The sequence below is a fragment of the Hippocampus comes genome, unplaced genomic scaffold (assembly GCF_001891065.2).
Source record: "Hippocampus comes isolate QL1 unplaced genomic scaffold, H_comes_QL1_v1.1 scaffold416, whole genome shotgun sequence".
In the NCBI taxonomy this organism is placed as follows: domain Eukaryota; kingdom Metazoa; phylum Chordata; class Actinopteri; order Syngnathiformes; family Syngnathidae; genus Hippocampus; species Hippocampus comes.
The window spans coordinates 425,111-446,728 of NW_017805837.1; the positions used below are offsets into that span (position 1 = coordinate 425,111).

General features: G+C 47.0%; 1 protein-coding gene and 1 long non-coding RNA gene across 8 annotated transcripts; one reads left to right on the forward strand and one right to left on the reverse strand.

Annotated features, from left to right (window-relative positions):
• The first annotated feature begins 341 nt into the window (after positions 1-341).
• Positions 342-20,779, forward strand: LOC109526499 (rho GTPase-activating protein 44-like). Of its 6 annotated transcripts, XM_019887803.1 has the most exons (23): positions 605-657; positions 9,820-9,859; positions 9,943-10,062; positions 10,725-10,801; positions 10,876-10,987; positions 11,312-11,388; positions 11,572-11,689; positions 11,964-12,032; positions 12,101-12,182; positions 12,636-12,763; positions 12,919-13,030; positions 13,819-13,900; positions 13,981-14,061; positions 14,617-14,730; positions 15,177-15,268; positions 15,374-15,554; positions 16,162-16,179; positions 16,793-16,984; positions 17,806-18,294; positions 18,877-18,983; positions 19,179-19,562; positions 19,747-19,783; positions 20,331-20,443. In XM_019887803.1, exons 1-22 carry the CDS (start codon positions 605-607, stop codon positions 19,752-19,754), a joined length of 2,736 nt encoding a protein of 911 aa, XP_019743362.1. In that variant the 3' UTR covers positions 19,755-19,783; positions 20,331-20,443. The 6 variants fall into 6 exon arrangements, with proteins under 6 accessions (XP_019743361.1, XP_019743364.1, XP_019743365.1 ...); XM_019887800.1 differs by lacking the exon at positions 19,747-19,783 and having other exon boundaries at positions 20,331-20,779; XM_019887801.1 differs by lacking the exons at positions 605-657; positions 19,747-19,783 and adding an exon at positions 7,706-7,790 and having other exon boundaries at positions 20,331-20,497.
• On the reverse strand, positions 2,958-7,403 carry LOC109526502 (uncharacterized). Of its 2 annotated transcripts, XR_002170351.1 has the most exons (4): positions 7,115-7,403; positions 4,461-4,655; positions 4,226-4,319; positions 2,958-3,987 (listed from the first exon to the last, which is right to left on the reverse strand). It is a non-coding gene; the product is annotated as an uncharacterized LOC109526502 (long non-coding RNA). The 2 variants fall into 2 exon arrangements; XR_002170350.1 differs by lacking the exon at positions 7,115-7,403 and having other exon boundaries at positions 4,461-5,484.
• Positions 20,780-21,618: the final 839 nt, after the last annotated feature.

A 21,618-nucleotide genomic window follows, 5' to 3' on the forward strand; every position in this document is an offset into this window, starting at 1 on the left:
CGCTGTGTAATTTCACCAATAGTTACAGGCGTTTAGCCCAACAGTTTTAATTGTGCAGTACAGTATTATGTACAATACTGGAAAGAGAAAGGTGGGAAATGAGGAGAATTGAACAAAAAAAAAACCCCAAAAGATTCTCCAAAAATGGTGACAAAAACAACAAACATTCCATGTATTCCACTAAAATCTGGTCAAACGGAGGTCCATTGATATGAAACAACTACAAATGTGTTATGCAAGACAAATGTAGATTTTATTTGACCTTTTGGAATCACAGTTGTCTGATTCAACTGAATTATATGTTTGTGTTTTGATAGACTACACTTCCCATGATGCACCGAGACCCCAGCGTCAAGAGCGGCAGGGAGGGAGGGAGAGCGGGAACTGTCAGTGGCCAAGCACGGACGCGCAAATTCGGTCGACGAGCACCACCGCCATCTCCTCGGGAGCGAGCGAGTGAGGCGGCCCACGGACACACGCCGGCCGGCCGCCCTCGTCGTCGCCGCCATGAAGGCAGCAGCGGTCGCTCGGCGTGGTTGTCACGGCGGCGGACGACATCAATGAGACCCCGCGGAGTTCGTGTGGCGCAGAAGAAGACGACAAAATGAAGAAGCAGTTCAACCGAATGAGACAGCTCGCCAACCAAACAGTGGGCAGGTAGGAAGGAAGGAATGGATGGATGGAGGTCGCGTCGTGTGATTGACGGCGTGGACGCGCACGCACAAGCGCGGGCATGATGGCCGTGTAGGACTGGGCAATGCCCCCCCACCCTTTAGGCACTCTGCAGTTATAAAGGGGGGGGGGGCTCACTTGCATGGCTGTCACGTATTGATCTGACAATCATCACTGAGGACACTTGATTAGGTACTCCTATCTATCTATCTATCTATCTATCTATCTATCTATCTATCTATCTATCTATCTACATTGCTGTGATTATAGATTATCAAGTCGCTGTGTCTCCATGCTGTAGCTTTGTTTTAATTTTAAGATTGGTTCCCGCAGACAAACTGCCTTTTTTTCCCCTCTTCTTCTTCTTTTGGTGTTGGATTCCAGAAAATCTTTTTTAATCCCAGACTTGAACCGGGCATCCAAGTATTAAGCGGCCGTACCGGTTAAACGCAGTGACACGTCACACTTGATGAGAGAAGATGTGATTAATCCTGCTTGAATCTACAAAGTACATAAACACGCTACATATTTTTGGTTTAGGGCAGGTACTCTAATTCTTCTCTTCTTGATTGTGGAAACGCTTGTGTTGTTGCACGCCTTGATGGATACAAGTTGCTAATTTTCTCCATTACTGTTGATATCCTTGGCCCACCTTTTCGAATGTCTCTTGCTCGGTACACCAGTAGTTTCTTTCTTTTTTCCAAATTTCCAAATCGTTGTATTGGCGACACCTGATCAACTAGAAACACCCATCTGCCACGAGTTCCACAAGTCCAAGACTAGTATTCATAACCGCTTACCATGTGTATTTCCTGCCTGTCACGGAATAATGTACCACTATCAAACGTGGCTGTTTGGCCTTGGCGGAGGCCTGTTTGTTGTTCGCAGACGCATCAACCACACAGTGAGAAAGTGGGTCGACTTGTCGCCTCTCATCGACCAACGGGCTCTGTGTTTATTCAAACTGGAGCTGGGCCTGCAGACAGGAGGTGCTGATTCCAGCCATGAAAGAGGAGATACTAGTGAGACTCAGAAGCTCATCATCATCAAGTTTAGTTTTGATTTAGAAATGGCAGCAGTGTTGTCATTATTTTGGGTGTGAGTATGTGGTTGATGGAGCCCAGTGAGTTGGAACAGGCCAATAATGACCTACCTCATAGGTGATGCAATTAGCGTGTTTAGAGGAGGACAAAAGTGCTATGTATGGTATATATGGAATACATGCAATATCAGATTCAATATGGCCTGTCAAGAATTTAGTTTGCCCAGTACGACGCTTAAGGTCATGCATCCTACTGCCCAATCTCCAGTGTGATTTTGGGATCCCGCTTTACTGAGACGCCACCAATGTTTTCTGTGATTGTGACCTTAAAGCCACATCATGAAATATACTCTTTTATTCAGACGTGATTATCAAAAGATGACTGCACAACCATTTTTTTTTTCCCCACCGAAACTTGTTCCCCCAATGGTGACACTCCAATCCAGATGTGGGTCGCCAGAGGTTCAGACGCAGTTCAGCTCATCTCCAAAAGAGCCAGCGTGCAGCGCTAATCCCGCCTAAACTGTGTGACTGAGCGACGAAGTGTAAACCCAAAGCGTGCAGTATGAGTGAGGGGGGGTGGGGGGTGACGTGTCCTCTTCGATTTCATTCACGGTTTCCATGGCGATGATGCCGTAAAGAAAAAGGGGGAGTTTCAAGGCTGGGTATGTCGAGATGAGGCGCTGGTCCATATCGAACAGAAGTCAGAAAGAACGGAGGCCCAGACATTTGGAATTTGTGGTCACAAAATGGGTATGACGTGCACATAAAATACTTGGGATCAATACCATTCTCAAGAACAACTTGGACGTCCTGGTAAACAAATGGAGTGCACCTTGACTAGAAACTGGAATAATTAATGTCCTCAACATTGTGTTTCTTGATAAGGTGCACTTGATTTTGTACCAACCTCTCCAGGAATTATATTTATATTATTTATTTGTATTTTTTGCATGCAGTGCACCCAATTTTTGGCCACAAATGAGCATTTAAATCTTTTTAATCAACCAATTGTACGGGAGGGAAAAAAAAACCAGAAAAATTAATGCAACAAATGTAAAAGGACAACAATAAAATAAAAGTGCATCTATACGGTAACATAGATCATTTTATTATAATAATAATTAACCATCAGGTGTCGCAATAGAATGAAACATTATTTTAATTATATTTGTAGATATATTTATTTATTATCTTATAATTTGTATCACTGTGCATTGAGCAATCAGATATAAATAAAATGTCACTAAGTAATTTCAAGGGAAAAACAGCTAAATGAATGCAACAAATATCGTCGTGCTCTTGATAATGAAAATGCTCGGTGGGCAGTACTTTGCCCACCTATGTTGTAGCTGGATATACAGTATGTATGTATGTAAGTGTATATCCTCCTGTAGCGCTGGTGATGAGAAACATCTGCGCTCTGTTGCGACTTGTGACCCTCCGAAGCGAGCTTAGTAGACTGGGGTTTTGCGGCTTATTTTCGATGAGGATGAGGAGCTTTCCCTCTGATTAGATGGACGCATGACAAAGAGATGGGGGACGCTCCCACTGTTTGTCCTCCGCGTGTAATCCCATCACTGCCGTCCCCATGACGCACACAACCTTTATGAGTCGTGTGACGTGTGGGTAGGAAAATGGTGGATGGCGTTCAAAGTTTGTTTCCCGTCACGTGTGTTCCGTTTGGACGTCATTGACGAGTTTGTGGCACGTTCGTGGCCACCAGAAATCTCAAGACCGTTGACTGTGTGTCTGATGCAGCTGTGGTGGCACACGCCTATGTTGCCGCGGCGACTGGGGCCGGGCTGTCTCGAGGTGACGTTAGCCACCCAGCTGTAGGCGTGCTCCTGCTCGCTTTGTGCTGAGAGCACTTACAGGACAGGAAGTGATGTCCCGGGTGGGGTGCGGCGCTTCAGCGATGCTAGGAGTAGCTTGATGAGAGCCAGGACAGTTCCTGGAATGTTCCGTTTCATTCAGGAATGTCGAAAAAAACAGCTGCATCTTTTATTTTATGTGGAGCTGTTGGAACAGTGACATGCAGGCGCCACGTACTGCGTGACCTCATTCAGGCATTTCCACGGCAACGGCGGTGGCCTCTTGTAACTATGGCAACGGCAATCGCGGTGATTCCCCGTGTCCGTGTGTCGACATGACCCTCGACTGAGATGGGTCAGCCGACACTGATGAAGGTCCACCCAAGGGCATTGATCACATGACGTATGGACAACACGCTCGACCAGTCAGCTCCAAATTTTAGGTTGCCAAGGCATCTCCTGTTGACAGTCCATCATCTATATTATGAATCTTGTAATATTAGGATTTATTTTCATTGCAGAAAATTACAACTTTAATCTAAAAAAAAAAAAAAAAATGCTTGACTTTTATGGCCTTTTTATTGTGACATCAGAGAAAATTCCATAATATAATGATTTATTTTAGCATGCTTTTCATAATCATTCATTTACATTTTAGGACCAGGAAAAAGTAGGTCTTGGAATGCCGCCTTCGCACCGTGAGTCAGGTGATGAGTCAGAGCTCAGCGGACATTCCCACCGGCCGCCTTGGTCCTTCCCGGGACTGATGAGCGCATCTTAGGATGTTCTGTCTGGGCACAAGAGTGGACGTGGATGTTATTCATGTCCCACGCTAAACATTCAAGATTTACTGCCACTGACTCATGCCTTTAAACTTTCATAGGTCAAGTGGACGAAAGGCTCCTGAGTAAGCAAGTCAGTTGTTTACTCACCATCAGTAGCAAATAACATCCGCGCACAGCGTTTTCATCTTCCCGTTAATTGCAGAGACGTGTCCACGTTCGCGCTTCGCCACGTAGCAGCTGCGGCACATCCCGAGGTGTCGTCTTGCAGATGCCGTCGCGAGTATGTTTCTCCTCAGAAGGCCTCAGGCGTCCCTCCGGACGTGACGCTTGATGAAAGCACAGCTGACATTTTCAAAAAAGAAAAGCCAAACACTGTGGCAAAAATCGAATAAATCAAGTAGCCTCCGCAATAAATTTCAAAGTAAGCCTCGTCATTACTTGGGCTAATCAAGTCATCACTTTAGGCGGGTCGCCCAATTATGCATGGTTGAAACATGTATTATAGTACACTACCTACCGCACTCGTCATTGCTTAAGGCTCAACACTATTTGTACATGTGTTAACTAGCTCAACCAAGTTTGATTCTCATCTATTCCAGCACATTCGCAATCTTTCAGTCTTTCTTAAGTTTTAGCCTAGCAACTCCGCAGTCCCAATATCAGCGACTTAAGTCCGATTCGAGTCAGGTCGCGTCAGTCAAGTCCCCCCGTCCCATTCCTGCGAACGTCGAGGAATGTGGAATGTGGGTCGAAACGAGAAGGAGAGGCCTTGCGGGGAGCGCCATAAATATCTCCCTACTTTAAATGGCGCTCGCTGCTTTATTGGGCGCTCGCAGTAACGAGTCCACGCGGCACCAAGAGGAGCTGAGAGGAGCCCGAGGCCAGTTAACGCTTTGAAAAACGCACAGGAGCCTCCTCTCACGTTATTTCATCAAATATGTTGAGCTGCCTTTACAGAAAGAAAGTGAGAGAGAGAGAGAGAGAGAGCATCCTTCGAGATGTTGCAACACATCTGCTTGATGGGGTAAAAGCAGGCTAACATCAGGATGCGTCGTCATTGTTGACGCTTTTCGAGCAGCCGGCTCATTTGTTGACGAGGTACAGAAGAAAACCTGCATTGTAAAATTCATGTACTATTATTTTAATCAGTCATTTCATAAAATGTGTTCCTTTTTTTTCTTCAAATTGATGCTAATCATTTTTTTTTTGTGGGGGGGGGGGTGTTTTTTGCAATTTATGTGATCATCCATATTAGAGATTTTAATTGCCCCGATGGTGATTTTGGGAGAAGGAATGTTCGCTTTGTTGGGACCCCTACTTCCATATTTCGGTATGCATTTATTAACGATATGACGTAATTAGTGCTATTATATTATCGTGCTAATTACACTCGTCATCCGGCAGTTTTTTTTTTTTTTTTTTTTCTGAATGGACGCCTTGACACGACCGCGCATACCCGCACACAACCTCCACCACTGCAGCCACATTTTGTTTGTTTTGTGGTTGGAAAGCAAACACTCGTCTCACTGCCAATAACCGCCGCAAAGAAACTGTCCATCGTTGCTTCACAGTTTGGAAACACTGGGTTGACTGTCACTTGACTATCAAAAATGGCAATTTTTCTTTCCTTAAGGGACATAAGCATCCAACTAAATACATATAAGAATCTATATTTCCCTGACAGAGAAATTTTAAACACCTCCTCCTTTCTGTCTTCACAGAGGCACGAAAGTGTTGTTGTTATTTTTAGCCCTTCTGAATTATTGATGCTGTCGGTGAGAGAAACGTTGAAGTTTTAAGGTCGAGCTGCTGCAGCAAGTTCTGCATCAGAACCAGAACCTCAGCACTTACTCACCAGATCCACGACAGGAAGTTGAAATTTTCTTTTCCCATTCATCCGTGATGTAAAGCATTTGTCCTATGAAGGTTGCAGGTGACCTTGACAAACAATGAAATGGTCGACAGTCAACTTCAGGGCACAGTTGTCTCGCATGAAGACCATTGCCGAGATTGGATCCCGTGCCCGATAACATTTCGGCGCGAAGTGGGTCGAGGTACGGCGGGAGAATTTGGAGCGCAGCCCGCTTTGTCTTTGTGTAGAGAGGTTGGAGGAGTGGGGCCGGGGGGGTGCAAGTCCCTCCCCGGGGTGCCGCTGGACACTTTTGCAACTTTGGGCCATGAGCGGCATTTTGATGAGCTCCTCTTTCTGGGCCAGCTCCAGCTCTAGGCCGGGTTTTGTTGTCACGTGACTCCGTTTGGCGTGCAACACCAGTACAACACCAACGGCACCAGTGCGGTGTGGTGGGGAGATGTGGGCGAGGGGGTGTGTGAGAGCCGGCAATATTTATTACGTTTGCTTCTGTGACTCCTGTTTCAGCAGTATATTGTGTGTGTGTCTATGTGTGTGTGCCTGGTTCAGCAGTGTGTTGTAGTTCTCTCCGTTTTCCAAGATTATTGCAACACACAATTTCATCATTCGGATGTTGGCGACAAATTGCGAGCTCGCACAGATTGTCAGCCCATCACATCAGCTCACTGTCTCAATGCACCATCAATCAAGCTTACATTATGTTGTCAATGTCAGAAGTGTGTGTGTGAGTGTGTGTGTCAAGTGGAATTCCTACTGACGTCTTTCCTCAGAGCAACTGTCAATCAGAACGCCCCCATGCCGCCACAGCTTGTTTACACAATAGTGCGTCTCAACGTGTGAAGTGCATTCATTCAGTTTTGCCTTAATATTTATTACATTTGCTTCTGTGACTCCTAAAGATGTACGTGTGTGTCTCAAGCGCATTTCCTACCTTGTCTTCCCCTCAAAGCAGCTGTCAATCACAACCTCTGGCCTCATCACGGCTTGTTTCCACAATAGCGCGCCTCCGCCGCGTAAAGTGCACTCATTCAGTATCGAAGTGCGACTATTCTGCCTGCCCGTCGATGACATCATCCCAGAAAGTATTTCCTCCTGCTCTGTGGTTGCCACGGAGACCACTGGCTGGTTAACAATGCGCGCAGACTGAAAGACCTATTAGTCACATCGCTGCTAATCGTGACATTGAGGCTGACACTGTGTGTCTGTGAGAAGGCGGAGGAAGTGCACACACACATACACACACACACACACACACACATATACACAATTGCATGCTAACACTCACTCGCATATGTGCACTCAAAAATATGTACTGTATACACTAACGTGTGCACGCACACACAAGAACACAATTGTGCAATGGGCCCCGTTGTCACGGTGACAATTATCAGGCAGATTGATGGCTGATGAGGCAAAGAAGCGTAAGGACCAGATAGTCAGGTCTCATTCCCTCTTTCCTATCCGCCCTCCTCCTCCTCCTCTTCCTCTTCCTCCTCCTCCTTCGCACTCGCTGCCTCGGCGGGTCTGAAAGCAGGTGCCGTCCCGCCTGCTTGCGAGGGGATGTGGAAGAGAAAGCTGCGGATCAGCAGGGCTCGAGCTGCCGTTCTGTGAGTTGTTTTGTTTGTTTGTTTTTATGTCGGACAGGAAGTGAGGGAGGACAAACGCGATGTGGCTGATGACTTTATTGATAACTTGTGGCTTTAGGGAGTTGTTTTTGTATAATATATATGAATATTGTCGTCTGAACAGAAAAAGTTATAAGAACACGTTTTATGATTTACGATGAATGGTTATTTTCTGCCGGGAAAGGTGAAAACAAAGTTGGAACGCTGGACAAACAGAAATGAAGTTGTCCTTTTCAACTCCCAGAATGCACTGCGATATGAGCAAGCCGCTGTGTAGTCTCTGATTTTATTCAGTCGAGCCTCTTTTCTACATTTTCCTTTCAATATCTCCTCACATTGTTCACTGAAGAGCAACGAGGGGCTTTCCACAATCCTTTGCGTCAACGGCGGAACCAGAAATTAATCATTTGCTCCACTCTTTTCCTGCAATATTCATAAGAAATGCAGCAAACGACATTGTGACATTCATGTAATAGGTGTGTACGTGTGTGTGTGTGTGTGTGTGTGTGTGTGTGTGTGTGTGTGTGTGTGTGTGTGTGTGTGTGTTTTTTTCCCGTGGCATTCGTGTCAATGAATGTGGTTTTATGATCAGAGATTTCTCTTCTCACAGCAGAAAAGGAGGAAGGGGTTTTGAGGGGATTCAAGTTCAGCTCTAATCTCAACTACAGGCTGCGTGTGCGCGTGCATTTGTGGGCCCGATTGTTGGAAGCAACAACAGTTCAGCAGAAGCTCTCCTGGCCTTCTTGCTCCATCCATTTTTTTTAAAATAGTTTTTTTGCAGCGTGTTGTCTGTAAATGGGGCCTTTGCGCCGGCAGTTCAACTTTCTCAGGACAAAATCAGTTGTAACACTGTACCCGTCCGTTGCGGGTTTGATACACGTGTGTTCACACAGTAAAAAAAAAAAAAATGAAAGGATGCAGAAAACAAAGATGCAAAATGAGTTTACAGGCCTTTTGAAAAGGGGAGTGGGAGTATATTAGGAATATGTGGGTGTCTCCTGTTAGCTGACAGTGCTGATAGCTGAAGTTGTTTGTTCCAGAAAACAAAAGAAGAGTTATTTAGCATTTAAAAAGAAATAAATAAAAATCATTAATGCAGTTTGTATCATCAGTGCAGCCTCCTTTAGTTTTGTTTTAGTCTTTTTATTTTGCGGGGAAGTTTCACACAAGTTCAATTGGACTGCACCAAGGCGGGAAATAAGCGAGAATATACCGTCTATATCAATAAATGGGAACTGGAGTGAGGCACCCATTTTGCAGAGACCGAGTCGTGAAACATTCCTTCTTTGCCGTGCACGCCGGCAATAGCTGGACGTGTCAAGGCCATGCTTGACCCATGATTAAAGCGTGTTATATTGGGTGACAGGCTCATGCTAATCCTCACTTTGTTGCTTTGCTTCCATCAGCGGGGCCGATGTTTCCAATTTCATCTCCGGGGGGTTCTGACGCAACACCACGTCAGCAGATCCCATATTCATAACTCAATTTGAGCCATTTGTTTCATTCATTCCCACACCTGCGCACGTCTGGCTGTTGCGGGCCTCCGCTTGAATCGCATGAACAATAAAATCAGATTCTGAGCACGGAAAGAGTTTGTCAGATTTTATTTTCCAGACAATTTCTGTTTCTAATACTGATTCTGAGGAAGGCAATAGATTTTCGTAGCACCCCAAGTGTTTATTTTTTCCTTTCATCTGCAGGTCATCTGCGTTTCATCGTTGCATCTGCAGCCCATTTATATCGCGTTCACGTGAAAACACTCCAAATTTGAAATGCTCGCCGCCGCGTATTGATTTTATGGGGTAAAAGTGTTCGGCGAGAGATGGTGGGAGGAGAGGAGAGCTTCTAACAGTTGTTCCGGGGCCTGCGTCATCCGGCGCGAGCTCGCGTGTGTGTGTGTGTGTGTGTGTGTGTGTGTGTGTGTGTTTTTTTCCCAAGTTGCTATGGCAACTATATCCCTCCAAGTTGAGCCTGACTCACAATGAGGCTTCTTTTCTCTGTTCCCTCGCAGGGCTGAGAAGACTGAAGTGTTAAGCGAAGACCTCCTGCAGGTAAGTGGTCGTGGACGCGTGCGCTCCTAAGCAATGAATGAGAATGATTTCATTCGTTGGAATTTTGTTACCGCGTGTGTCAGGCGGAGAAGCGCCTGGAGCTGGTCAAGCAGGTGTCACACAGCACCCACAAGAAGTTGGCCGCGTGTCTGCAGGGTCAGCAGAACGTGGAAGTGGACAAGAAGTCGGTCAGGTCGCCGTCGGTGAGCAAACACGCCATCATGAACCTTTTTATTTACGATTCACCGCTTTAGCGATCCAATCGACTTTATTTGTCAGGTTTGCTGAAGCAGTTATTTATCCTCATGGGTATGTTTTTTCCAAAGTCACTCTTTTGCCAACGTCTTTTGCCTAGTAAGGAGTAATTGCTTATATATGTTACAAAATGGCAGCGTAGCACTTTTTTCTATTAGACAAGGTTATAGTCTGACTAAATTAAGTCCCTCACGTCAACATAGTTGCTTGGCACCCAGATGCCACTAGATGTAGGTGCCCTACATATTCAAATAAAGCATATCTCATTAAAAAAAGCAATACTTATAATGTCACTGTCATTTACTTTTTCGATAAGCGTAGGCGTGAAATTGATTAAAATCGGTAATTAGCTCCATACATTGCAAAATGGGTGCCATCTGCCATGGCAAGCTTCTTTCAATCAAGTTGGTGGTTTTGATTGGTTTTCTTGGTGACAGAAATGACAAGAGGTGGGGGGAGGAAGAGGAGAAGCGGCAGTAAAACGGACCAAAATATAGTTGTCGGGGCTGTAGCAGCGCGAGAGATTAGTTTTGTGTCAACCCTGGTTTGTGTGACGCTAAACACGTGGAGCTGGGCATCATTGTGATTCTTTCATGTTTTTTTCGTGTAGAAGAAACTTCCTCTCGCAACGCTCGCACAATGCATGTTGGAGGGGGCGGCGTTGCTCGGGGACGAGTCTATGCTAGGGTGAGTACATTAGTGCATTAGTGGTGAGCCTGCAGTCGGTCCTGAAATGTCTGTCATCTGTTGTGGTGTCGCAGGAAGATGCTGAAGCTGTGCGGCGAGACGCAGGAAAAACTGTCCCAGGAGCTCATCCTGTTCGAAGTCACCATCGAGAGAGACGTCATGGACCCACTATACGATCTCTCCGAGGTACGAAAAGCACCTTTTGAAAATTGGCAGGGGTTCACTGCACGGCAATGTCGATTCTAACCAAAGCCCGCCCAAAAATAAAAAAGAGAAAAATAGATTGATGAATCAAAAGCGGCAGACAAGAAGTGACAGTACATACAAGAAGATGTAGCTTCCTTGGTGGAGGTAATGAAATGAACGCTGACCTTGTGTTTCCTGCTTTACCTCAATGTGACACCTGCATGCTTGTAAATGAATCCGCATGAGACTGGTACACCTTCGTGTGTGTGTGTTCCACTTGTTCGCAGCTGACAACAAAAGTCAACTCTGCTTGCCCCCTCTCAGGTGGAAATCCCAAACATCCAGAAACAAAGGAAACATTTAGCCAAACTGGTCTTGGACATGGACTCTGCACGAACACGGTCAGTGTGCATGTTTGGTATATTGATGTGGCTAAGAAGCAGACCTGAGATCAATCTTGAATTGTTTTGCTAGTGCTGTAAATTGTCTTACTTGTTAGGGTAAAAAATTGTACAAGTACACGGACCTTAAAATGGATCGAATACATGTTTTCCATTCCTTACTGTATATTGAATTGGTCGCAGATACTATCAGTCCAGCAAGTCGTCCGGCCTGTCCGGCAACCTGCAGCCCAGCGGCGCCAAGGCCGACCACCTGAGGGAGGAGATGGAGGAGGCCGCCAATCGCATGGAGATCTGTCGGGTCAGGAGTTTACCTTGACGTGTGACCTTTGCCGCGCAATGTCTGCGTTTTAAAATGGACCGCTCTCCATTCACGGGGCAAAGCGGACAGCGGTTACTACAGTGGACATCTTATCATGTTATCAGTTTACAGGTTATCATTATTGGTACATGAAAGGGTCAAATGTGACCATGTAGCTCTTGCACCGCAAACAGGTGTATGCATGTCATGAATGATTTTGTTGTAATTATACACACTCGAGATGACACACTTGTATTTTGTTTCTTGTCACTAGGACCAGCTGTCTGCAGACATGTACAGCTCCATGGCCAAAGAGCTCGACTATGCAAACTACTTCCAGACGGTAAGTAAAAACATGCACGCGCTCAAACGCGCACACACGCACATACTGATGTCTTGTGTGCCCTGCAGCTGATTGAAGTCCAGGCCGAGTACCACAGGAAGTCACTGGAGCTGCTGCAGAACATTCTGCCTCAGATTAAAGCGCATCAGGGTAAACAAGTGACCGCACACTGCTTTCAAATATATTAAAAAAACAAAAAACAAAGCTGTACTTAAATGATTCCAGTTCAAATAAATATAACACGCAAAAAAAAATTGACTTGAATAGAAGGTCAAACAAACCGTTCTTGAAGAGTAAATACATTTTAAATTTGTCGTACTAAAAAGTTAAATACAACAGAACTGTAATCTGTCATTTGTTTATAATGTACCGCTAGAGGAAACCACATAACAAAAGTACCACACTTTTAGAATCATCGCTGTACAATATTTACATGAGTGTAAAAAGCTGTTTTTAAAAAAAAAAAAAAAAAAATTAAAAATTGCTATATAGATTTCCCCAACAGCCCCAAAAATACGTTCTGCAAAAAAAAAATCTGTGATACAGCAAGGGAATATTGTACACCTGAGTGTACATCTAAAGCGTGTGTGTGTGTTTTGACAGAGTCGTGGGCGGAGAAGCCTTGCTACGGGAAGCCGCTGGAAGAGCACTTAGAGCTCAGTGGGAGAGATATTGCTTTCCCTATCGAGGCCTGTGTCACCATGCTGCTCGAGTGCGGCATGCAAGAGGAGGTCAGACTCACACACACAAACGCACGGGCTGGGATGATGATGTCACGTGCACACAAACAGATTATTTTACACGACCTCTGTGACATTCAACTGAACAAGCAAATTGACACATTACGGAAACATGGTGACCCGTGACGTATTTCTGCCAATGTCAGGGTTTGTTCCGAGTGGCTCCGTCCGCCTCCAAGCTGAAGAAGCTCAAAGCGTCTTTGGACTGCGGCGTGCTGGACGTGCAGGAGTACTCGGCCGACCCGCATGCTATCGCAGGTGGGCTCATGTGTTTCCATGCGCTCTTTAAACTGCTGCGTCAAAAGGGAACCCATATTGGGTGAAATAGCTAACTCAGCACTAGCTCCAAAAAGGAGTCAGCCAACGCTGGGTTATAAATACCCGGCGCATTGGGTTGAGGATTTGATTACCTGTACTGATGACTTCAAGCTACTCAGAAACTTGTTAGCAGTAGACATTCGTAAAACTGCTGCCCCCCCCCCTCAAAAAAAATGGACCGACCCGCTACTTTATCCAACCCAACATTCTGTGATGTTTTCAAAAGATGGAAATACATCATGTCATAAATGCGTAGCAACAGACGGTGGTGCCTAGCTTTTCACGCTCCCCAGTGCACTGTATCGGTGGAGAATTATTCTTGAGTGCAAGCGTACAGACGGCTCGTTAAATACGGAGTCAAATCCAAAGTCACTCGCTCGTCGAGGAGAGAGGACGAGACAACTCAGCGCCGAGGACAAATCCCTCTCCAGTAATCCCAAATTCATATGACTCGGCTGCTACGGCGCATCGAATTTGTGAGCTGGGGGGGTGCGCATCCCCCAGTGCGCGTCCCGCATCAGCTTCAATGTGAAACTGTCCCATCACTACGTAGCTGTGAATAATGTTTTTTATGAATGTATCTTCTGTATGCATATACATTTCCGAATCTCCCTTCGCTTTTCTGCAGCATTTCCCTGCCACGCAGGCTGCAGATAGAAATTAGCTACAAATCTGTCCTCCGACACCAGAAAATCTTGCGTGACACAAATTTAATCATTGTCCTGCAGGAGCTTTGAAATCTTACCTGCGTGAGCTCCCCGAGCCCCTGATGACATTTGAGCTTTACAACGACTGGATCCAGGCCTCAAAGTAAGTAGCCTCGAACATACGACAGGATGGAGTTGTGTAATTTTATTTTATTTTTTTCACTTGTGTTGTGCTTCCCGCAGCATTCCGGACCAGGACAAGAGACTGCAAGCTCTCCGCTGCGCTTGTGACAAACTACCGCCCGCCAGCAACAACAACTTCAGGTAAGACCTTCGCTCCTTGTGTTTTAACACATGACATCGCCCCTTCTCCAAACTGCTTTGAGAACGAATCAAAATGGATGTTTGCTTCAACCTCGGTCCTTTTCAAATAGTTGAGTTGTTTGGTGTGAAAAGAGCTTAAAAACGTCAACTTATTGGGTCTCGGATCTTGCACGCGTCAGTGTGTCTGTCGCATCTTACAAATCGAGTTTATTTTTAGCGCTTCTCCTCAGAGGAGATGTCAGACACGAGCAAGCGACCGTCGTTCGCCATGACGGGCTGCCTGATGTTTGCGGACGCACACGCACACGTGGTCGGCCCACTGGCCCACTTTTGTGTCCTCAAGGGTATTCTCAAATGGGAGTAGTGTTTAGCTCGGGGAGGCTTTTATGGAAGTTTATCACACGCGGCTTCACTCGGTTGTCGGGAAACTTGTACAGCTCAGTAATCTCGTGTTTTTCTTCTCGCGAGTCCGCTGGGAAAAGAAGAAATGAGGAAAAGTAGGTTATGCAAATGTGCAATACGACCTTGCTTTTACTTCCTGCGACATGTTTGCAGATATCTGATTAAGTTCCTGTCCAAACTGACGGAATACCAGGACGTGAATAAGATGACTCCCGGGAACATCGCCATCGTGCTGGGGCCCAACCTGCTGTGGACGCACAGCGACGGGTAACATTTTCGATTCATTTTTTTAAAGTCAATCGTTAATTGTATCAAGAGAATCGAATGTAGCCCGAGTTTGTGCAAGACCAACAAGCCCACCTTCACAGTTCTCGCTGTCCTTTTGGATATGCTGATAAAAACCTCGGGACGACCATTTCCAAGATGGGGTCTGCTTAGGATGGTGACGCAGCAATTTGGGAAACGAGTCGCCCCCCCCCGGCGTCCTTCTCAATGTGTCGGCCATCAATCTATCAAGCTCTTAATTATCCTTTCACAGCCGTCGCCCTGCTAATGTTTCCCGCTGCAGAGTTGGCAAACGTATTTGTACTCTGAAGTTAAAGTAGAGATACTTAAATTGGAAAACACTTTAAAGTAGAAGTTTCGGTTCAGCTCTTTTTCATGAAGTCCATTTGAAAAATTCAAAATGATGACGCACGTCGTGTCCTCCGCAGCAACATCACGGAGATGATGACCACGGTGTCCCTCCAGATCGTCGGCATCATCGAGCCTATCATCCAGCACGCCGACTGGTTCTTCCCTGGAGGTGACGCATCAACACCGAATTTCTCAAATAATATCTCGCAAACCAGAAAAAGATGAACCCTTTCAACCCGAGACTTTGAGCGATGCCCTGCGCTTTTTCCCCCAGAAATCGAGTTCAACGTGACGGGCAACTACGGCAGTCCGGTGCACACCAACCACAACGCCAACTACAGCTCCATGCCGTCTCCCGACATGGAGCAGATGGAACGGCGGCAGAGCGAGCAGAGTCGCAGACCCCTCAGCGTCGCCACGGACAACATGATGCTGGAGTTCTACAAGAAAGACGGGTACGAGGCTTCTCTTAAGCAACTCTTAAGACTGCGGGTTTAAAATTCACCCAAATTGGGTGAAATAGCTAACCCAGCGCTGGGCACGAAAGGCACCGAGCAAATGCCGGGTGATTTACACTTAGACTTCAGGACACAACAGAGCTGTCAAAAATGGAGACCAGCTTTAGGTTCAGGAAGTCCAAAGTGACAAAGGATTATGTCAAGACATTCTCTCTCCCTCACTTTTTGTGATCCTCCCACCATTCTTTTAAAGCTCTCGTTTGCCTTATCGGGCCCAGCGGGGCGTCTCGGCGCAGCTCGGCTAATTAAACCCGGACTCTGATCCGTAGAGCGCAGCCGGCGGCGGTCTTAGCTGTAAAGGAGTAAGGCTTTGACATGAAACTTCTGAACTTGATAGGAATCATCGATTTTTATTTCCATTAAAACAGTTCAACTCGAGAAAAACCGTGACCAAAAATTATTAGGTCCTCTTGGAATCTCTGCTTAGTATTATTCTTTCAGAGAATGAATCACCTTTTTTAGGTGGTCTCAAGGACGTGTCTGTTGTGTTGACCTTTCACCGTGTGCTCCTTCTGCTTTTTTTTTCTCTATTTGAACCATGCAGCATCAGGAAGATTCAGAGGTAGCGTGATACCCCTTTCGCCCCTTTCATTACGTCTCACAGTTTCTTTGTGTGTGGTGTTCGTCTTCGGTGGATTTGAACAAAGCGGTCTTGTTTCGTGTGTGTGTGTGTGTGTGTGTGTGTGTGTGTGTGTGTGTGTGTGTGTGTGTGTGTGTGTGTGTGGGGGCGTGTGTGTGTGTGTGTGTTTGATGTTTGAGTGTGTGTGTGTTGCATCACTGTGATGTTTGGCACCAGATGGACTCGTTTGACAGCAAAAAAAAAACTCTTTCACACGTTAATTTTTATCAAATGAAGTCATAAAAATATATCGAGTTTGGGACCTAATTATTTGATTGTTATTCTTTAATTATTAATAGCAAATCAATGAGAAATAATGATCAAACTAAACAATTAGGCATTGATTTTTTTTAATATATATAATCAGCACTTCTGCTTCTACCATTTGGTAGACAAGGAACAAGACTCAAGGCTTTCAAGTCTTAAAACAGCCGTGGTTAGATGGAGGAAGCTGATCCCTTGACTGAGCACCCCCCACACCCCCCACCCTCCCCCTCCCACCCAAGCTCGCGACCTCCTTTGCAGTGATTGGCTGTGCGTCTGTGTCCCACTGCAGCATGGGAGTCAGGGTGATGGACACTTCTTGGGTGTCCCGCAGGGGTTCGTCGTCCTCGCGTAAAACCTCGTCCACACCCCCAAGTGTGCGGGCACCTACCCCGCCCTCGGACGCACTCGCCCCTGAGCCGCCCGGGGACCCCTCAGGGTCCCCTTCCCCCACCCCTCCTCCCACTAACAGCGAGCGAGCCAGGTAAGGCTGTTGTGCCCCCCGCCCCAGTCCGTCCCCCTGTTTCAGCCCCTGAAAACTGCGCCCCCAGCTGCCCCCAGACCAGTGCTGTGTCATCGTCACCCTCCAAAGACCTTCCTTCGACTTTTTAACCTTTGACCCCAGAACATGCTTGAATATGTTAATTTTTGGAGCCCCTTTCACATTGTCTCCCTGGCAAATTTGCACATAATGAGGTATAACGTAGAGTCGAAATGTACTCGCCGGTGCCTTTCAGACCGAACTCCCTGGGGGCGGGGGGGGTTTACACAGCTCTTGCGACTTGTCACATTTAGATAATTAGATGCAGCTTCCCACTGTCACGTTTTGCGTCTAAAGCTCTTTTGCCAGCAAAGCTCTTCACGGTTAAATTTAACCCATCCACTCTACCTAGCTTCTCGGCAAGAAGATAGAATGGGTTTTTTTAAGCCTAGTGACATCTAAGGGCTTCCTATAAAGGATACAAAAACAGCAATTAGGTGAACTTTTTCAGCAAAACAACTCAAACCCGAACTGTGACTACGCGATGGAACGGTACTCCTATGATGTGCCAATTGCGTCGGCGTGAAAGGGGCTGTGAAAGGGGCTCTGGCTGCCCGTGCGGCGCTCTCATGTTGTCTTTTGGCCGTCAGCCCCCGCATGATTCACAGCTTCACCTTCCATTGTCGCAAGGCTCTGCAGTGGATGAGGTGACGCTTCTTTTTTTTTTTCCCCCCCTTCTTCACCAACAGGAAATTTTTCCCACCTCATTCTCCTCTTCAGCAGCTTCCCCCGCTCGCCGTAAAACATTTCTTTTATCATTCCAGCTCGGATGACGCCTCGGACTCCTGTAACGCCCACCCCTCCCCCGAGGAGGAGAGGCCGCCCCCCCCTTACCCCTCTTCCACACCCTTCTCGCTCCCCCCTCAACACTTCTACGCCCGAGCACCCCCTGGTATGCGCCCGCTCTCCCGCAGTCCCGAATGCGTGCCCACGGGCCCGTCGCCCGTCCCCCGTCGCTCGGGCTACAGCCCGCCCCCGTTCCTCCACTCCCTGTGCCCATCCCCGCAGCCCCTTGACATCAACTCCAACCCCCGAGCCCAAAGCTCCCCGCCCTTGCACAAGCAGGCCTCCCTATCCGAGCCCCTGCATGCGCCCCTAACTGACACAAACGGCTCCCACCTCTACATCAAACCCCCGCTCGTTCTTACGCGTCACGATCTATTCCTGGGCTCCCACAAATCCCCCGGCACCCCCTTATCCGTCCCCCCTCCTTGGGCCACCTGTAGCCGAGAGCGAGGACGCAAGGCCACTAGGTAAATGCAAGAACACTGCTTTTTTGTGTTTTTGTTTTTCCCCTCCGTGCGGCCCCTCCGGTAAGAGGTGGGTGAGAGAGAAGCAGCAGCCTTTTTTTGTTGCAGCTATCAAATGCATCTTTAATGCAAGTCATCACGGCTACGTGCCGGTTGCCAGGAAATGCAGGAGGCAGTTGCTAGGCAACAAAGAAGTGTCAAAGCCTTCACTGATGAAAGAGGTATGGCGTGTGGGCAGGAACCAGGGAGCTGCGAGCCGCAGCTTGGGGGTCCACAAAATGATCCTGCATCATTGAAAAACACGAAGAGAAAGGAAAACAACTACATGGTCATTGACATGTGAATGTCAAAGACTCATCTGCATGGCTCCGCCCCCGACTTGCAACGCTTCAGTCATCCTCATTTCTTGGAAGCTTCCGTGTGGAGCCTTAGATGGTTTTGCCCTTCAACCCTCATCGTGGCTATCCTATAAAATTAATAAGATGATAAGTAAAGTGAGATGTATTTTTTATTGCAATGATGAAGGGATACGAGTATGATGGCGGCATCAGCTTGGCGCCTCATTTTGCTTTTGTCTCACCTCAGCACCCTGAAGAACAAGGAACTGTCTCCGGTAATCGGACAGAAGGGATTCCAAGCCACGCTGTCTTCTGGTAGCCAGTCTGAGCACAGCCCGCACACGGTGAGAAGAGGTAAGAAGATGTCATCACTGATGCCACTAATTAGCTACGGAGCAGTCCTCTGTAGGTGTGCCCTTTTTTTTTTTTTCAAAAGTTGACACATCATCATCATCATTGGTTGCAAAGGATTGCGGACCCCCACGTTACAGCTCGCAGACACCCAGAGGTGGCTCTAATCTGTAAACATGCTTTTCGCTCCCCCGCTAGCAAAGAAGCTTGCTCCGATCCCGCCTAAAGTCCCCTACAGCCAGACGGGGGCCGTGTCGGAGCAGTCAACGGGCCAGCCGTCTCCCGTCAGCCTGTCGCCCACGCCCCCCAGCACCCCTTCGCCGTACGGCTTCGGCTACCCGCAGGGTTACGCCACCATCGGCTCCCTGGGACACGTCCAGATGGCCAGCGCGCCGTCTCTGTCCTCGCCGCCCTCGCTGGCCGGAACGCTCACCAAGCCCCGGCCCACACCCAAGCCGCCCCGGCAGAGGCCCAGCTTGCCTCCCCCGCAGCCGCCCTCCACCCCCGGCAGCAGCCCGCAGCCACTGGAGCACTCGTCCGGCCTGCTGGATGGTTTGTCTCCTGGAGAGAGCATGTCCACAGGTAGGAGCTTTCATTTTCTTCAAAATGGTTAACATGCACGCCGTGAGATGCAGTATGAGTGCTTGTCAAAACCCAAAGGGTCAAACTCACTATTCGTGAAGAGCATATTTTGAGTTGGTGTTGACACAATATGTGTGCTCAACACAAACTGCTCTGATGCGTGATTGTTGTTGATCACTTGCAGCCGTTTGAGCCGTCGTTGTGTTTGAGGGACTTTTAGGGTAAGCCGGACTTCCATTGACATCCACCATCCCTCCAACCCTACCTTGGCCACATGGTGACACCCCCCCCTCCTCCTCTCTTCCCCCCATAAATCCAACCCCGACGTCTCATTGCGCCCATTTCGCATGGCTCGTGTGGGCATGAGGGATGCGCTAAATTAAGCAAAACTAAGCTCAAGCTTGGCACCCGTAATGCCTTGCTCCTGCTGCCCGCTTTCAACGTCACCGCCACCTTCTCCCTCCCTGCCCACTCCTCCATGCTTGAATTTACACAACATTATTTTAGATTTGTTGCTGCTGTATGATACATACTGCAGTAGGGCTGTTAAAAGTGTTAAATACATAGCCTAGCTAGCTACATTATTGAACATTTTCTGGTCATATTGCGAATTTTTTTTTCCTCCCTCATGCCTGATTTGGACCCGCACATTCCTTGCCCAGCATGGCCCCCAGCCCCCACCTGGAATCTTCTCCACATCCCGACCCCAAAGAAATCTTTGAATGATGAATAAATGTTTTCCTCTTCCTCTGCCTCCTCCTCCCGCAGATTCTTTCTGCAACCTGGACATTCCCGTCATCAACATGGAGCTGGACGGCCTTCTGGACTTGGCGCAGATCTCCCACCTCAGGCACTCGGTGGCGCTGCTGGACTCGAGCCGCCTCAGAACCACCGAGTCAGAGGAGGGGGAGGATTCGGAGAGCACAGTGTTATGACGCCCCAGCCTTTCGCTCCTTTCCTCCCCTGATTTATTCATGCGTTTTGGATTGTTCCATTTTTAGTTTGTGTTTGCCTTATTTGATGCCTTGAACGCCAGACAAGGAACATGTGAGTGGGGGGAGGATTCAATTCTTCCACAAGGAATCTCGAAAACCATTCTGCTCTCGGCATGGACATCTGCCTGTGTGTGCACCGTGTGCATGTGTGTGTGTGTGTGCGCGAATGTACCATCAACAGACATGCACGCTGTACATACTTAGCCGATTAACTAACAAAAAAAAAAACCATCTTGATGGTTAACATTCAATTACTGAAATCTATTTATTGTCTATAGTGTACATTTGCAGAATTTATGATTCCTATTCAAGCATCAGATCCTATTTTATATTGACACGAGAACACAGAATATACAGTATATGAAATAGTGCAGGGGTGGGTTTCATTTTATGATTTAAAAATCAATTAACCTATTTCACTATACAAGTCACTTTTGAAAAAAAAAATCTGAATCAATTGACCAACTTAGATGGGGGGGGGGAACAGCTAAATTAATGCGACAAATGTAACAGGGCTCCTGAATCTTCCCCTTGGGGCATCAGTAAAAATAATTATCTTTTGACTCATAACAATGTAAATGCTTCAGTAAGCCAGATTAAAGAGCGAAGAGGACCATTTGTGGCCTGTAGGTCTTTCTTTGCCCATCCCTGTTTTATGGCTTGTTTCATAGTTGTGGCTGATGACAGTCAAGGTCATTGTCTTGAACAGTGGCTCTCAAATGTTTGACACCAAGTACCACTACAAAAAAAGGGTTCATCAAGTTACCTAACAATAGGTTTAAAATGGTTCTAAAGGATTGAATTCAAATGTATTTGTGGTAGACAAATGTAGCCATTAGGCAGAGTTCAAACGTTCTATTCAGTGATTTTTTTTATCGTACCACGAGAGGGAGCATGCGCACCACACTTTGAGAGCCACTGATTTAAGTCATTTAGGTGAATGAGAACGAATATTGAAAACAGGCTCTTAGCACCAAGAAGAAGGCCTGCTACTTTTTTTCTTCTTTTGCCTGTTGATGGATGCACATTTTTCCCCCACGTGGAGGATGACTGTGTGTGAG

Bases quoted from the DNA above. Each gene is read 5' to 3' on its own strand.
- LOC109526499 (XM_019887800.1), top strand. From the start codon at position 605: ATGAAGAAGCAGTTCAACCGAATGAGACAGCTCGCCAACCAAACAGTG. The intron at 12,033-12,100 runs GTAAGTAAAAAC...TGTGCCCTGCAG, and splicing joins ATGCAAACTACTTCCAGACG to CTGATTGAAGTCCAGGCCGA. The intron at 12,764-12,918 runs GTCAGACTCACA...TGCCAATGTCAG, and splicing joins AGTGCGGCATGCAAGAGGAG to GGTTTGTTCCGAGTGGCTCC.